This window comes from Mustela erminea, chromosome 16, assembly GCF_009829155.1.
Source record: "Mustela erminea isolate mMusErm1 chromosome 16, mMusErm1.Pri, whole genome shotgun sequence".
NCBI classification, from domain to species: domain Eukaryota; kingdom Metazoa; phylum Chordata; class Mammalia; order Carnivora; family Mustelidae; genus Mustela; species Mustela erminea.
This window is the reverse complement of record NC_045629.1, coordinates 11,553,827-11,570,929: the sequence shown is the minus strand read 5'-3', so window position 1 is coordinate 11,570,929 and position 17,103 is coordinate 11,553,827. Positions and strand designations below refer to the sequence as shown.

Here is a 17,103-nt window from a genome sequence, read left to right as displayed (position 1 = left end):
ACAAAAAATTCAGCTTTCATGGTGTGTCCTAAAATTTCAAGTCAAAACTCTTGCCATGACCTAAGAACTTGTTTCTTAAAGCTTTCTTATTCCTGCTGATCTTATTCCTCAGGCTGGTCAGACTTTCTGAGTTATTGTGAGTGTAGGAAATGAGAACAAGCATTTTGAGTTTTTAAGCTCTTTCCTAAGAGCTGTTGAGAGAAGAAGCTTGGTAAAAATAAGTAAGGATAAACACTGAATCAACAGTTGAGTTAGATAAATTGCCTGGCGGAGCCAACCAAACATTGAAAGCAGAATCTTCTGAACAAAATAAAATAGTTGAGTCACTTTATGCCCTCCAGGAGGAAAGCTGTCCTTGGTGCCACCTCCTCTACGTTTGCGTGTTTCCTGAGGGTATTCTCGGAGGCCGGGGGGACTTCCTGGTTCTCCTTTGAGAAATCATGTTTTCCTGCCAGAGACCTTCTTCTCCTAGTTCTTTTCTTTGCCTTGCTTCTCGCCTGCCTACCTCATACATAGGCATTGGCAAATCTGTTTGGTAGACCCTGTCCTGATCTAAAAGAAAACTGTTTTTGTTTTGATTTCATAAAAAGCGGAGGAAATAAGCTTTTGCAAATGGTCATGCCTTGTGAAAGGCGTTAAAACTCAAGCACTTTGTGTACTTGCAGGCTGTGTAGAATATAGTAAATATTATGTGTTACCATGTGATGTGGACATATTGCCCCATACCTTCATGTATGTTTTATGAGACTGACGCGCTAGCTACTGTGCTAATGAGGCACCTCATATATGTTTTATATCGTGTATTTAAATATGTAATAACGTTCCCTCCTGGTGAATGTCCTTGGAGATATTCATACTTAATGCAACAGCTACTTGGTGAAAACCAACCACAGCCTACTTTTCATTTTCTTAAAACGTATTTTTCAAAAATGCACTGACGGGTCTACATTTATCTAGTTTTGGGGGCACCTGGGTGGCTCAGTCATTAAGCGTCTGCCTGCCCCTCAGGTCACGATCCCAGGGTCCTGGGAAAGTCCCACAACAGGCTCCCTGCTCCCTCTCCCTCTGCTGCTCCCCCCGCTTGTGCTCGCTGTCTCTCTCTGTCAGATCAGTAAATAAAATCTTCTAAAAATTTTTCCAAAAAACCCCAAAACATGTAGTTTTACACACTCAGTACAACTTAGCCCACGTTTGCCAAGTTCAGTGGTGACCCGCGGGCCCTGTCCTCCTCAGAGCACCACGTCGCAGAGCGCACGGCCGAGAGCTACACGCTGCAGTGGCAGCGCGGGCACCTCTCCAACTACCAGTACCTCCTGCACCTCAACAACCTGGCGGACCGCAGCTGCAATGACCTCTCGCAGTACCCCGTGTTCCCGTGGATAATCAACGATTACTGCAGCACCGAGCTGGGTAAGTGCCCCAAGGCCCAGTGTGAGAGGGAAGCAGGTGCTGCGATCGTGAGGTGTCAGCAGATTCCAGCCCATCTGGATCTCTGTCCTAAGCGTTGCTCGTTTCCATCTCGCAGCACCAGGTCCGTGTTCCCCTCGTCATGTGCGGTTTGTAGGTGTTTTCTCCACTAGCTCTTAACTTCTTTTAATCCCAAAAGGACTCACACACTTCTTGGAAGGCATGTGCAGAAAGTATGCGTATGTTTTTAAACCATATCATTACCTGTAATGACCACATTTCAAATATTTAATTAAGTTTTTCACTTTGAAAAGTGGTTTGGGGTTATCGTATTATTTTAAAGTTCACAATAAAAAATGTAATCACCAGAAGTAATAATCACTCATTCTAGAACATTTAAAAAGTACTGACATAGTTAAAGAAGGAAAGAAAAATCATCAATGATTACATTAACGAGAATCATCTTAACCTTGTGGTATATGTATTTCTCTCATTATTTCAACAAAAATGTGACTATATTGTAATTTGATTTTGTAATATTCTAAATTATATATTGTGAACAATAAATTCCTCTTGACAGTTCACTAGTTGAACCCTTACACTTGAAAGAAATAACAGACTTTCTGGGAGTTTGAGAATTTATTTCTCTGTTAACATTCAGACTCCAATTCTCAGATTATGTTATTTTTTTTTTTAAAGATTTTATTTATTTATTTGACAGAGAAAGATCACAAGTAGGCAGAGAGAGAGAGAGAGAGAGAGGGAAGCAGGCTCCCCGCTGAGCAGAGAGCCCGATGTGGGACTCGATTCCAGGACCCTGAGATCATGACCTGAGCCGAAGGCAGCAGCTTAACCCACTGAGCCACCAGGCGCCCTCACATTATGTTATTATCACACAATAATAATATTGACTATAATTCAAACTTCAGAAAATCTTGGTAGAAGAATACTGACTTTTCAAATGTGCTTATTTTTTGTTGTTGTTTTCCTTGAAATACAGTTTTTTTTTAAATCAATCATCTTTTTTTTAATAATTTTTTTGATTTTGCTATGTTGTCACCATACAGGACATCATTAGTTTTTGACGTAGTATTCTGTGATTTATCATTTGCATATAACAGCCAGTGCTCCATGCAGTACGTGCACTCTTTGATACGATGATCAGGGTATTTTCAAATTAGAGATGCTACTCTTTAGTGACTTGCTGACTTAAAACTCAAGCCCTCACATTTACAGTTATGTAAGTGACTATCAGAAATACCTTAATTCCAATGGGTCTGTCTCAATTTTTAAAAATTATTTGTGGAAATAAATCTGTGCATGTGTATCCATGGGGGTTAATGTTATTAAGTTTGTTGGCTTTATTTTAATTAATTCATTTCTTAAAAATACATTTATTTTTACAGATTTGTCAAATCCAGGAACTTTCCGGGATCTTAGCAGGCCGGTAGGGGCCCTAAACAAGGAACGGCTGGAGAGACTCCTGGTACGTGGATCTGGGGATGCCTGGCTTCTAAGGAGCTCCCTGAGCCATGGTGGCTTGTTTTTATAGTAAGGGAAACTCATTTCTCCCAAAAATTAGGGGAGGTCTATGCCAAGTGACTAGAGGATCTACATCCTATTTTTTTCCTTACTCCCCTCTCTGCCCTCTACCCTCCCCCTTGAGGTCAGCTACTGCCCCCTTCTCCTTTTTCTCCTTAAAGAGAGAAACTAAGGGATATAATGTTCCCGTGCCACGATTTGGGGTTTGGCTACTTGAGGCGGTTACTGTTTTCCCGGCCGACACCTAGCACGGTCTTTCCCCGTCTGTTGCAGACCCGCTACCAGGAGATGCCAGAGCCAAAGTTCATGTACGGCAGTCACTACTCTTCCCCCGGCTATGTGCTCTTTTATCTTGTGAGGATTGGTAAGATTCTGAATTGGCGCTCCCAGTTCAGTGGGGTTTCTCGTTGATTCACCAGGGATTCTGTTATCTCACCCAACTCTGATTTCTCCTCTAGCGCCCGAGTACATGCTGTGTCTGCAGAATGGAAGATTTGATAACGCGGACAGAATGTTCAACAGGTTTGACCCCATGCTTCACCTACCAGTTCTTAAACTCTCTAATTATAAACGTGCCCTATGTTTGCTTTGAAAAAAAGCGGATTCAAAAATGTCAAGAAATCACTGACTGGTACATCTGTTCCTTTCAGGCTCTTTCTAGTCGTGTGTGTGTGTGTAAGAACATCTTTCAGTTACAGCTTTTGTCCTGCCTAGTGTAGCCCTGTCATATTAGATGTTGAAGTTTTCCCCATATATCAGATGCTCAAAACAGTGACTTTTAAATTATTGTATCACATCCTAATGTATGCTGTAACATAAGTATTTTAACTATTTCTCTATTGTTGGACATTTAGACTCTTTCCAACACCTCCATATTCCAAATAATTCTGCTGTGAATTGAATACAATTTCCTGTGAGTGTTTAAATTACTTTTTTTAAATTATAAAAGTAGTATTCCTTGCAAAAAAAAAAAAAAAAAAAGTCAGAAAATAAGAAGAAAATTAACTTGGCCTCCCACCACGCTGAGATAATATTCATTGTTAATCTTTTAGTCTGTGTCTCTTCAGTCTTTTTCTAAGCTGTGTGCAAGTTAATCGCTTTCTAAAGTGATCTGTTAAAACAGCCATGCTAGGTTTGCTGTGTTTAAGCAGTAGCCTGTGTTGTCCCTTCAATGAGGCAGTGTGTGGCTGGAGGGTCATGGTGTGGGCTCGGAGACAGGGTCCTTGTCCTCACCCCATGTCACTCCCTGCATGAGCTCAGAGAGGGCTTCTCTTCTGTCAAAGGGGAATCCTCATACAGATGTTGAGAATTATGAGTTAATGAGAGAAATGAGTTAACACAGGTGAAGTGTAGGATAACACCTAGGTGCATAGAGAGCACTTTGGTTGCTATTTCCAGACCCAAGACTTCAGTTGATTTTTTTTTTTCTTTGTATCTAGTATTGCAGAAACTTGGAAAAACTGTTTGGATGGTGCAACAGATTTTAAAGAGGTAGGCAGTTAATAAAGCTAATAATTCACTGGGTTTGTTGTTTCTAACTGCTTTATAAAATGTTCATTGCTATTCTTTCCCACCCCCCCCCCAAAAAAACCTTTCAGTTGATTCCAGAATTCTATGGTGATGATGTCAGCTTTTTAGTCAACAGTCTGAAGTTGGATCTGGGAAAGAGACAAGGAGGGCAGATGGTGGACGATGTGGAACTCCCACCCTGGGCACGGAGTGAGTACCACCTTGGAAGTACCGAGTTTCAGCACTTCTTCACCTGGGGGAGGGGCCCTTCAGTATTATGATTTAGCCTTTAACTGCTTTTTAAAATAGCAGTAGAATTCTCTATGTAAATGAGGCGCTGTCAGTTCTGTTCCAGATCAGAACCAGTCTGTGAGTCTGACGTAAAAACATCGATACGCATTTGAAAGATCTAAATGTGAGAGTGATCTTCACCACTCCCTTCCCCCGCCAGGATATATATTTTATCTGATGGGGCCCAAAGCCTCATTAAGAAATATGTGCCTCTTGCGTCTCCTAGAAGCTTTATGTGCATGTGGATAGACAGAAGAGATGGGAGAGAGTAAAGGAAGACAGTGGCGCTCTGACGGGGTCTCACCTAACAGGTCCCGAGGACTTCCTCCAGAAGAGCAAGGACGCGCTGGAGAGCAGTTACGCGTCAGAGCACCTCCACGAGTGGATCGATCTAATATTCGGCTACAAGCAGAAAGGGAGTGATGCCGTAGAGGCCCACAATGGTAAGTGAGCGTCTCAGAAATGTCCTATAGCGTCTGATGAAATCGAGAAAAAAAATGCAGCCAGAGCAGCCCAAGCTCATGCTTGGCAGAAGCATCTTCTGTCAGCAGAGGGCGGCCCCCTGCTCCATGGCCCTGGGTCAGGTACTGAGTAACAGAGGAGGAAGGATTTCTGCCTAAAGGACCCCAACTTTGCCCCAATCCCCAGATCTAAAGTCTTCCAATGTTAACATGTGCTCTCCACCCCACTCATGGATTTCAATTCAAACTCAATCAGAATACGGTAGAAGAGTGCCGCCCACCCCTCCTTCCTCTAAAGGGCCCCAGGGCTTCCTATTAATGGAGCAGAAAGAAACCAGCAGCAGCACACCTCCTCAGCCTCCTTCTTACCTGCCGCCAGGCTGCCAGTGGTGTCAGCTCCTGAAGAGGAGCCAGCAGGTCAGGGTGGACAGGCGCAGGGCAGTGCGGGGTGACTGGCGCTTCCCCTGGGGGCAGAGGTGCTCACCAGCAAACACCTGGAGATAAGAGGCTGTCTCACCTGCCAGCTGGATTTCTGCTCAGCGAAAGATAACTCGGGTTGATATTTATTGCTGATGGTTTTTATTAGTCTTTTCTTGCAAAGTGACCATGAGTTTCTTTAAAACCATGTGTTCAAAGTTCTTGAGTTTTATATAAGAGTCTGTGTGGAATGTCTATTATAACCAAACAGTACTACCCCTTTCAAGAGAGTTTTTCATCTTTTTTTCAGTATTTCATCCCCTGACCTATGAAGGAGGCGTAGACTTGAACAGGTACCTATACATCTAGAAGGAGTTTCTACATGAGTTACGAAAAAACTCTTTGTCTAAATGATGAATGCAGCTCTTTGATCATATGAAGGTGTGGAAATTTTACAGTGAATTATATCTTGCTTTCCCCGTTAGGTAAGTCACCGAGCCTCAGAAAACTCTGTAAAGATCTGTGATGAGGCTTGGACTGTCCTGGCACAGAGTCGCTGTTCCTGTTTGTGGATTAAATCTCTCTCCTGTTGAGCCACATTGTTTGACATTCATGCTCTGGGGGGACTCGAACCTCATGGTTCACTGCATTACTTGTGTTCTGTCCCAAAGCATCGAGGACCCTGACGAGAAAGTGGCCATGCTGACCCAAATCCTGGAGTTTGGCCAGACGCCAAAACAGCTCTTTGTGACCCCACATCCTCGACGAATCACCCCAAAGCTGAAAACTGTCACCCAGGCCTGCAGTCCTGATGATCCCACGGCGGATTCTCCAGGTGAGTGCGGACGGAGAATAAACGGGAGAACCCGCAGCTTTTTTTTTCTGAGTCAGATGTTCCTGAAGGTTCTGAAGAACAGGAGAGCCGTGAGCAGCCGTGTGGCCCAGGGGGGTTGTGCTGGGACACCCGACGGCTGTCCTCCATTCTCCTGAAAAACAGCTCCGACAAGCCTGTTGTTGTTTTTTGTCTGTGTTTTAACTGCTGATTTTAAAGAAAATCGGGTCACTTTTCTTTCCCGGTGGTATTACTCGCATCCCAGGATATGTGGCAGCGTTTTGTCGTTGCTCTTGTTTCTCTCCTTCACCTTTTCTGTGGTTTTCCCAGCCAGCGTTTGATGCTTAGCCCTTCACTTTCACACTGGCCGTCTGGGCCGTGCCGCTCCCGCGGTCACCCCGGCCCGCTCTCCCCCGCTCTCTCCCGCGGTCACCCCGGCCCGCTCTCCCCCGCTCTCTCCCGCGGTCACCCCGGCCCGCTCTCCCCCGCTCTCTCCCGCGGTCACCCCGGCCCGCTCTCCCCCGCTCTCTCCCAGAAACCACTTCACCATCCCTCTCCTCCTCCTCCTCCTTCCCCACATACAGATCTCGAATTCAGGGTGCTTGGTATTCTGCACTTGATTCATTTTCTTAGTCATTTGATGAACAAATGCAGAGTGTGTTGTGTGCCTGGCATGCGCTAGGTTCTACAATGAACTTGACCCCGTTGTGACATCTGGTATTTGGAGAAGGAGGAAAGAGTACTCCCCTTCAGCCAGTTACCTGTGTTTCACATTTCATATAGGATGGCCTCAGGCCCACAGGCTCCCAGGAGGAATCTGACACTATGTGGAACCCTGGGAGCAAAGTCCCTTGATTTTTTATCATCTACACTCCTGTCTGTTCCAGGCACCTGGGGACCTCATAGGTGCCGAGAGTGGAGTGTACTCTCAGGCCGGAGGAACAGCTCGCAGGGCCCCGGGACCCCAGGTAGCCGGCCTTTCTTCTCTAAGAGATAATGGCCCATGGGGTTCAGTCATAAAGACCATGAGATTATCTTGTGATGCCTCTTAAACCCGTGCCCCGCTTAGTCACCAGGCTCACACCAGTGTCTTGTGATCACCCTAGGGAGCAATTGCCCGGCCCTTCAGATGGCAGGAGGGACTGCTTCTCTCATGCTGACCAGGGCACTTGTAGCTTGGAATGCAAGTCTGCTTTCTCCCCCTCCAAACTAAAAGGAAACCGCAGCATTTCTAGGGAACAGTCAGGCTCTTGCAATGATTACTGACAAGGAAATAGTTACTCGGTCTTGTGTTTCCTGAAGTTCCTAAGGCAGGGGCTGAGTGAAAACTTCGAGAACACTGGTAAGAGTATAAAAAGACTTCAGTCTTCAAAGATACTTTTCAGTCTGTCTCCCAAGGATTTTTATGTTATTTAGATTATACATTCTGTCATTTTCCCTTAACAAACGTGGAGCTCCCTAGCACATTTCAGGGTAGTTATGTTTCAGTGGAACACTGTGTTTCCTTGGTCATTTGGTTATAATAGAAAATATTGTGGCCCTGATGCTTGTTGTCTCCGGTGCTTGTTAATAATTCAGCTGACTCACTGGGCAGCAATTCAATGTAGTCTCTCCAGGTGAAGAGTCTTTTGAAGACCTGACCGAAGAAAGTAAAAGCCTGGCCTGGAATAACATCACCAAACTGCAGTTACAGGAGCAATATAAAATCCACAAAGAGTAAGAGAACGCCTCTGCCGTCCTTGCCAAACCGGGGTCTTGACCTGGAGTGACACTGTTTTAAGTGGAGTTAAGAGGGTGGGCACTCTCTTTCTGTGTTGTCTTGATGGGTTTTTTCTCCCCCCAACAATGTCTGTGGTGAACAGCCAAGTGTAGTCAACATGGCAAGGGGAAATTTGACACAGAATGGATTTATGTCAGTCTTCCATGCTGTCATGTCTCCTGCTGGTCCTTCTGGAGCCCAGGAGGGGGTCTGCAGCCAGCAGGTAGTTCTGTGCCTCTCAAACTGGGGTACACAGGGTGCACCGCCCCTCAAGTCTTTGATGGGAGAAACATGGTAGATCTTCTCCAAGTGTTGAACTCACAGATATTGTAGGGGAAGGTGTGTCCTTTTAAAAATTTACAACAAGTATGTGGAGAGGGCGAGAGATCAAAGGGCGAAGTTCACAGGAGTTTTAAAAATAATACCCATACTTTCAAAAAAGGAGCTTGCTGTCAGGCCCAGAGGGGTTATGAGTGTTTAGATTTCTGCCATTAAGGGTATTCGCACATTTTGGTAGGAAGGTTTGAGAAGCACTGAGTTCCCCTGAGCCATCCTGTTATGGATGAGAAAACCCAGCCTCAGAGTCGGGCCTGGGGGTCTGCTCGATGGCACAGATATCCTGACATATTGATACCACAGACACCATGGGTCACGGGTGGGTCTGAATGTCCCAGTGCACTTCAGATCCAAGCCTAGGGACCAGAGCACACCCTCCTGCCAAAAAATACATAGTTCCACCTCATCCGTTCTAACAGTGGCTTTCCTTTTCTCAGAGTCTCTAAGTGACCCACAGAAAGAGGCCCTATCCTCCCGCAGTGTAGACAGGAAGGAACCCGTAAAAGGAAATGGCAGCACCAGACAGAGTATCCTCACTGAACCGAGGCTCGGTAAATTCAATTCAGCAGCAAAGCAAGTGAAGTGCTCGTAAAGGAGAGTTTCAGCAATTTGGGGGACAGTCAGATAAGGTGGAATTGAGGAGAAGCCAATTCACAGCATCGGGAAGATGTTCGACTTTGACTGTGGCAGCTAGGGAAGCCGAGATGGGGAATGGTTTCCGGCCGCAGGTCTCACCAGAAACAAAATTTGAAGCTCCCAACTGATGATTTGGTCATGGCAGGTGTTATGTGTGCAGGACAGATCCAGCAGACAGGCTATGACAAAAATAAATACAGACACTTGCGAAAATGAAATCCAGGACTTGAAAGAGACGAGTGTCCCAGCTCAAGGATGTTGGTAACTTATAAACCTCTGTCTTTAAACAGGGCAGTTACTGGAATAGCGGTCTCTTGTAATGGGTCTTCCGTGTTTACAACCTCACAAGGTGAGTTTTCCTGCCTGAACAGTGGTTTACCTGGAACCGCGAAGAATCCAGGTTTCTTGGTACTGAGTCAAGGATTGCACTTGGGTGTGCTGTCTCCACAGCAAGTGACTTTTGAGCAGTTTGTGGCATTTTGCAGAAAATGTCACTGCAGTTTGCCAGAAACAATCATAAGATTGCATTGCTGACAAGATTTCCAGAAATTTCAGGGACAGGGTGGGCACAAAGAGCTCACTCCCAGCTCCTTGCTAGGTGGGAGGCCCCAGAACAGCCGGGCAGCTGCAGAGTGTAGCCGGGGCGTCCCTGGGCACTGTGCATGGGAGCATGGACAAGTGCACCTTTGCTGTTAGGTGTTTCATTTGTGTCATGGGCTATGCATGGAAATACAAGGCACACATTGTTAATGTTCTACTTTATCAGATTCTTAGTCATCCTGCTTGGGTTTTAAGACAGTTCGCTCTGACAGTACCCGGCTGTTTTGGAGGGGACTTTTCCTTTAGCCTTATTGGAGAAAATTATGTGTTTCGTCGATTAAGTCTGGAAATGGTGCCGTCCATCCAAACCCTCCCAGAGAAGTCAGGCTTACCACTCTCAGAGTCACTCAAGATGGTTCATTATCTGTAGCACGTCCTTCCTCGCTCTCTCTGGGACAACCTCAGGATGCATACAACAGGATTTTGCACAAAGCACAGATAATGGTTCTGCTGTCGGCCAAAGGAAGTGACATGCAGGATGCAGGCCGGGCCCCATTGGGGTCAGCAGGTGCCCTGACAGAGGGAAGCGCTCCGCCTTCTCCCGGGATCCTGTCCCCCGAGTGTGCCAGCACCATCACACGAGACCGAATGCTGTATCGTGAAAGCATTTTCTCACTAAAGCTTTATCAGCAAGCAGAGCCTGTGTTCGTAGCTGGATTTGTCTGCCAGGGTTTAAGTCCCTCAGCCTCCTGTACTTGTATGACCTTGTCAACCATGAGTGGGGACGTTGGGGAGCGTCGAGGCTTGAAACCCCGGATGCTCATTAAGCATGATATCCCTTCTTTGTAAATTTACCAAGTGAAGGGGAAAGAGGGTTTTTTTTGTTTTGTTTTAAGTGAGAAGCCTTTGTTTTTTTCTCTTTGTTTCTTCTGTTAATAACATATAGTACCAATCTATGCATATCCTGATAGTCACCCCCAAGGGACCTTCCTTGCTCATACACACGTGGTCTATGTTTGGCTCTGTGGGCACTCGGGGGGCTCATCAGCTGTGAGGCAGGCTCCCCTCCAGCATGGGCACAGAGTCATCTGTTTTGAGAACAGCATCCTCACATCCTGGGCTGACTTACGGCTTCCTGTAGGATCCCCCAAATTCATAAGCTGCAGTAGACTTTGTGGTGATGACTCAGAAATGCCTGCTAGAAAAGGCATTCTTCAGAGTTAGCAGCATGGTCAGGAAGAGGCTCAGAGTTGAGCGTCACCCAGAGGGTAAAGTTCAGGTAATGCTGTGTTCACTCGCTGGATTTTGTTTCCAAGCTGAATGCTAGAGAGTGTTTCAGCTTGATGAAGTCTCAAGACCTGTGTGTATTGGTATTGCAAAAATGAGGTCGAAATGTTAAATTCTACTATACTGAAGAAATTATTTCAAGCTCATTTTGACCTTTTCTTTATCATGTTTTGAGTTTACAAATTAGGAAATGTGTTTCTTGTTTCAAATATGGGATGTTCAGAGTTCATTGTCATTTTTGCAAGTCTTGGTTCCCAAGAGATTGCCTTTGTACACTTTTTCAGGCTTCTGTTAGGCAAGGACATTTTAATCCCTGCTTTATTATTCTTTAGGAAGTCAGTGGTTCCTTCATAAATGCTAACTCAGTTCAGGGGTAGCATACCATATCTGGGCAATTGGTTAAAAAAAAGAAAAAAAATTTTTTTAAATATATATATATCCATGATTTTTGTTGTCTTTAAAATTGCTATTTTACTCCCCTTTAACTTTTTTTTTAAGATTTTCTTTATTTATTTGCGAGAGAGAACATGAGCTGGGGGAGGAAGAGGGGGAGACAGAGAAGCAGGCTCCCCACTGTGCAGGGAGCCCGATGTGGGACTCAATCCCAGGACCCTGAGATCATGACCTGAGCCAAAGGTAGACGCTTAATTGACTGAGCCACCGAGGCGCTCCTTCTCTTTAACTTTGAGCTTCCATCAGTGACTAGGCCTCTTCCGGGTTTGGTCATGCTGAAATGTAAGCAGTGTGCTGGGCCTGGACTGGGTATGCGTTGGTTTCCTTGTCATGAGGTGACAGGTCACCAGATGGGGCCCCAGATCCTCTGGCCTCACCCCCTGCCCCGCTCCTGCTGCCTCCACTGTTGTTTATCCTCTGTAAGGGTCAGGAAATCTTTCTCATATGTCTGCCTTCTCATCATTAAACCAGATTCCACCCTGAAGATGTTCTCCAAGGAATCCAAAATGCTACAAAGAAGTATATCGTTTTCAAATATGGTGAGTTCATTTTAATTTTAAACCAGTGATATGATGGAAATTCATGTAGCACTTTGTTTTATACACACATGATGGCATTTCGTTTCTCCCCAAGCAGTTGGGTTTTTCCTGTGTGATGTCTATAAGGTACCTCAGTGACATTACTTCTAAATTCAGTTTAAAAATTTTTCAGGGTGCTTCTTTTTCAGAATACAGTGATTTTGCTTGTAGCCTAGAAAACTAGAAGTGCCAACCAGTAGAATTCCCCTTAATAATTCTTTCCTTTTCTGAAACTGTCAAACTAAACATGTCTGTTTTTTAAATAATGTATGCATTTCTGAGTGAATAGGACCCTGAATTCTAGAAAACCCATTCTTCTGAAAAAACACATTTTATTGTTAATGTAAAACATCCAGATGGTTTTGAAAGTCCCTAAAGAATTTTGGAAGTTCTCTCTACCTGTGGAAGCCTGTAATCCAGAGAGGCTCCTTAAGAATAACATGCAGCCCACCCTCTCCTCACGATTTACCCGCGTGAGGAATTCGTCCAGCCCAGGGCTCTGGGGGCCCTCCAGAGCCCCTGAACGCCCGCAGGCTAGATCCACGTGCCCTGGACACACTTACTTGTTTACACTTGGGAAGGAACCTAGCATCTAGAATTAGCCAGTTGAAAAAAAAAACACTTCCCAAATAACGAGGAAAACCAGAATAAACAGAATTTAAGCATTAATTTTGGGGGGAGCTTACAGATAGTTTTAACATGTTAGGGATTTACTAATTATTGTATATAATTAATGTCAAACCATTTGTATTTCAGGCTTTATCATCTTGTTTACTTTTGCCAGGAGATGCCACTGTCATTAGTTCTTCGTGGGATAATAATGTGTATGTATCTGAGTGTGCTCCTGGTGTCATTCCACACATGGAGTAGCTGTCTTTGTGGACAGAAGGAAGGAAAGGACAAGTCTTCCATTGGTGGGACACTGCATTTGTTTAGAAAAGGAGCAGATATTAGATAAGGCTAGTACTGGTGGCTTTGACTGTGATTGTATGAATCTAGTAATTTCTCCCACTGGACTCTGTTTTTCTGTTTTAACCTGAGGTGAAAACACAAATGAGCCAGACCTGGACATTTCTAGTTTCAAAGTCAGATATTGAGTATTTTGGTGTAATAACATTAGAATAGTATTTTGTAATTCTAATGAGTCTTAGTGTAGAATTAAACAACGTAATACTCCTTGAATATGTGTTTAAGAGTCTCCAAATTAAGCCGGAATGCTTCTTAATAGTCCTCCTTTTCTTTTCTGTTAGCTATTTTTACTCTATAGCATTTGCAAGACGCCAGGACACGCTAATGGGACATGACGATGCTGTTAGTAAGATCTGTTGGCACGACAACCGACTGTATTCAGCATCGTGGGACTCCACCGTAAAGGTCTGTATAGATTTTATAACTTAAAATGTTTGGATACTGCAAGTGTTATAAACCGTTATACACCTGTTGTTAGTGTGCTTCCTCACTTCACTCCTTTTCACGAGCGTCAGTGATCTGTAAAGATACTGAATGTTATCGCCTCTGTTTTCCCAACATGTGTACTTCTCAATAGGAAGTTTTCCCTATTTCTGTACTGTGTGCTCAACTGGGGGTTGGAATGATGCAGAATTCACAAAACAGAGTTATAGAGAAATAAAGGTGACTTGTGAACAACACAGGTTTGAACTGCACAGTCTGCTTAGACTGGAGTTTTGCTGATAAATACATACAATACTGTAAATTTATGATTTCTTAACTTTTTTTTCTCTAACTTACTTTACTATAAGACTACAGTATACAGTACATGTAACACAAAATACATTGGTCAACTGTTTATGTTATTGTAAGACTCCCAGTCACCAGTGACATTTGGGGGGAGTCAAAGTTACATGTAGATTTTCAACTGCATGGAGTAGGGGGTAGGAGCTCTTCCCCCCCCATATTGTTCAAGGGCCAACTGTATACAGTAACAGCCGCTCTTATCTCACACAGTCGGAACTAGCAGTTAATCTGTCAATCAGAAAATGTCAAGTTTAAGTGAGGACTCCTGAAAAGGGAATGCATTTTATTTCAAGTCAAAACATATAAATGCACATTCATTCATTATTCTGTTGATATGGGGCCATCCTTGTCCTCTTCTTTGGGACCTTACACAACTGTCTTGCAAAGACCACACCAGTACTCATCATCCTCAGCTTCCAATTTGCATTTATATAAAATGAAATAAAAAACCTAAAACTGTTAGAATTTCTTCAAGAGTTTTTCAGGATTTCCCCCATTCCTATCAATTTTCTTGCCTACACCAAATTTTATTAAGTTTTTTTTAATTTTTTTTTTTTTAATTTTAGTAAGTTTTTTGGTGACTTGCCTTTTTGGGTCTTCTCAAACCCTCAGTAGACACTACAACACTTTTACACTCATGTTTCCTCAGTTTGCACAAAAACCACAGAATACAACAGCAAGTACAGAGGGTAGAAACAGACACACAGGTGCAGTGGACACTCAGTGAGTGCTGTAATGGGAATAAAAACACAAGCACTGCAGGAAAGGAACTGGAAGCATTTCACAGCTTTGTTTTGTTGACAAGTATGTTAACTGGAAATTGGTTGGTCAAGAGTGCTTTTCTTGAATGTGTTAGACATGCTTTCGTTCTAAACGTTTGCATATACCTTCTGCAATATATTCCACCTTAGGTGTGGTCTGGTGTTCCTGCAGAAATGACATGCACCAGGAGACAGCAGTTTGACATGCTGGCTGAGCTGGAGCACGACGTCAGTGTGAGTACCAGCCACAGCACTTCTCAAAAGCTGAGCCTGAGTCCCGGGGAGGGTGGGTGGCGGCAGTTGATTTTACCCATGTTTTGTTTTTGTTTTTTCATTTTAATTTTATTTTGCTTACTGGAGGAGAGCATGGGCTCTCCGTTCTTTTGACTTGACTCTTTGGGTTCCCAAGTCTGCTTTTTTTTTTTCCCCTCCAATTTGCCATTTCCCTGAGAATTAACTACCGTCCCATCCGATTTCCAAAATACCAATTTCTGAGCATGACACTGAATATTTGGATACCCTCAAACTATCTGGGGTATAGATTTTCGTGTTTTCTGACACAGACAGTAAACAGGGCCTTCTGTCCAGCATGATGGCCTCTGACAGTCTTAGGGGGCACACACAGGGACACATGAGCCAGGAGAGCCACACTCGTGCCGGCTGCTCTGGGTTGGGTCCCCCTGCTGCATCTCCCGCTCGAGCTGACAGTACTGCCTTTTCTCCGAGGTACAAATTGATGCCTGACTTGCATGGTCGGCGGATGAGCTGAGGTTGAGAGATATTTATGTAGTCTGTAGCTCCAGGTGGACATGCAAATACAACCGTGAGATCCCCCGATTTTCCCAAATCCCTCACATAAGCATGGGTCTGCTGTGCTTCAGACCGCCTGGCAACATGGTACGGTTTATAACTCATGGAGGCATCATCCCGAAACTTGTCAATTTTAGACTATGTTAAAACAGCAAATGGGGCGCCTGGGTGGCTGCGTCAGTGAAGCATCCGACTCCTGATTCAGGTCCTGGCTCATGTCATGATGTCCTAGTTTGTGGGCTCAAGCCCGGTGCCCAGCTCCACAGTCAGTGGGGAGTTAACCTGAAAATTCTCTCCCTCTGCTGCTCCCCCCATGCACTCTTGCACATGCTCTAAAAATTAAAAAATATTAAAATCCAGAATTGCAGTTACCCTACCAATATTTCCTTTTATTCACTAGCATATGAAGAATTTCATTTTTAAATAATTCAATAGGCAATGTTGAAACACATCTGCAGTAGTCACATCAGTACACCGTACAGTGGAGTTGAACATTTATTGTGTCCCCATAGCGGAGTCAGCCGAGGAAAACCACTAATGACTGTGATTCTAAATGGAATACTTTGTGTTTTCTTCCTTAGGTAGATACAATTAGTCTAAATGCTGCAAGCACATTGTTGGTTTCAGGCACCAAAGAAGGCACAGTGAATATTTGGGACCTCACTACAGCCACCATATTGCATCAGATCCCGTGCCATTCAGGGACTGTATGTGATACTGCTTTTAGCCCAGGTAGTATGATCCTTTTTACTACGGATGGTAACTGGGGGAGTCAGAATTATTACTTTAAAATAGAGAAGAATGTAAAAAGGAAAGCAGTCTGCCAGTAAGTGTCACCTGTATCTGATGCTGTTTCAGGCACAGTAACATCTACTCATGCCGTTTGCACCCACAGAAAACCTGTAGTGGACATTGTTCTTATTTCATCAGCTCCCCAGAGAAATTAAATTTATGCAAATGAACTCACACCAAAGGGTCATCAGCCCAGTGTCTTAGGAGCATTTGAAGGAGAAGAGAGTAGTCATTGGTTAAGTACAAGTAGCTCAAGGAGTCCAAAAGTGAACGTTATGTCAGAGATAAAATGTCAGAGAATCTTCAACACACTTCTGAAGCCGTTTTACCTCGTGTTACAGACAGTCGCCATGTCCTCAGCACAGGAAAAGATGGCTGTCTAAACGTCATAGATGTGCAGACAGGAATGCTCATCTCTTCTCTGACTTCGGACGAGACCCAGAGGTACATTTCCTGAGTTACTAGTAGGGGAAGACATGTACAAACAAGTTCATGATCCTGTCATGTGGGCTTGCTTTGGCAGGGTAATAGAGCCCCTCCTTCATGAGGACTGATCAGATAATCATTTCTAAATCATGCTTGCAGATGCTTTATCTGGGATGGAAATTCTGTTTTATCTGGAAGTCAGTCTGGTGAACTGCTTGTTTGGGACCTGCTCGGAGGAAAAATCAGTGAGAGAATACAGGGCCATGCGGGTAAGGGGTTATACAGCTGACTTCACCTTTCTTCCTAAAACGCTGAACTCAAACTGCTTTTCCCATCAGGAAGCATACTCTTCCCAGGCAGAAAACACACAATTTCCCTCCACACTGTCAGTGTTCCCCTCCAGCACCTTGGTTGGCCAGGTGGACTCCTTTGGGACTGAGATTTCTGTTGACAAGACGTTAAATTCCAAAGTTTTTATATTAACTTCCACATGGAGAATTAAAAACCACAG

At 44.2% G+C, this 17,103-nt stretch overlaps 1 protein-coding gene across 1 annotated transcript in view; it reads left to right on the top strand.

The window, feature by feature from the left end:
- Positions 1-17,103, top strand: part of NSMAF (neutral sphingomyelinase activation associated factor) — a 57,551-nt gene that overhangs the window by 38,991 nt on the left and 1,457 nt on the right. Inside the window, exons 13-30 of the mRNA XM_032316917.1 lie at positions 1,234-1,410; positions 2,814-2,893; positions 3,223-3,313; positions 3,408-3,471; positions 4,389-4,440; positions 4,548-4,668; positions 5,061-5,192; positions 5,938-5,980; positions 6,299-6,462; positions 8,076-8,175; positions 9,481-9,539; positions 11,942-12,009; positions 12,805-12,872; positions 13,299-13,422; positions 14,715-14,798; positions 15,956-16,106; positions 16,508-16,610; positions 16,752-16,861. Coding sequence (XP_032172808.1) covers positions 1,234-1,410; positions 2,814-2,893; positions 3,223-3,313; positions 3,408-3,471; positions 4,389-4,440; positions 4,548-4,668; positions 5,061-5,192; positions 5,938-5,980; positions 6,299-6,462; positions 8,076-8,175; positions 9,481-9,539; positions 11,942-12,009; positions 12,805-12,872; positions 13,299-13,422; positions 14,715-14,798; positions 15,956-16,106; positions 16,508-16,610; positions 16,752-16,861 — 1,791 coding nt within the window. The remainder of the gene's footprint in view (positions 1-1,233; positions 1,411-2,813; positions 2,894-3,222; positions 3,314-3,407; positions 3,472-4,388; positions 4,441-4,547; positions 4,669-5,060; positions 5,193-5,937; positions 5,981-6,298; positions 6,463-8,075; positions 8,176-9,480; positions 9,540-11,941; positions 12,010-12,804; positions 12,873-13,298; positions 13,423-14,714; positions 14,799-15,955; positions 16,107-16,507; positions 16,611-16,751; positions 16,862-17,103) is intronic.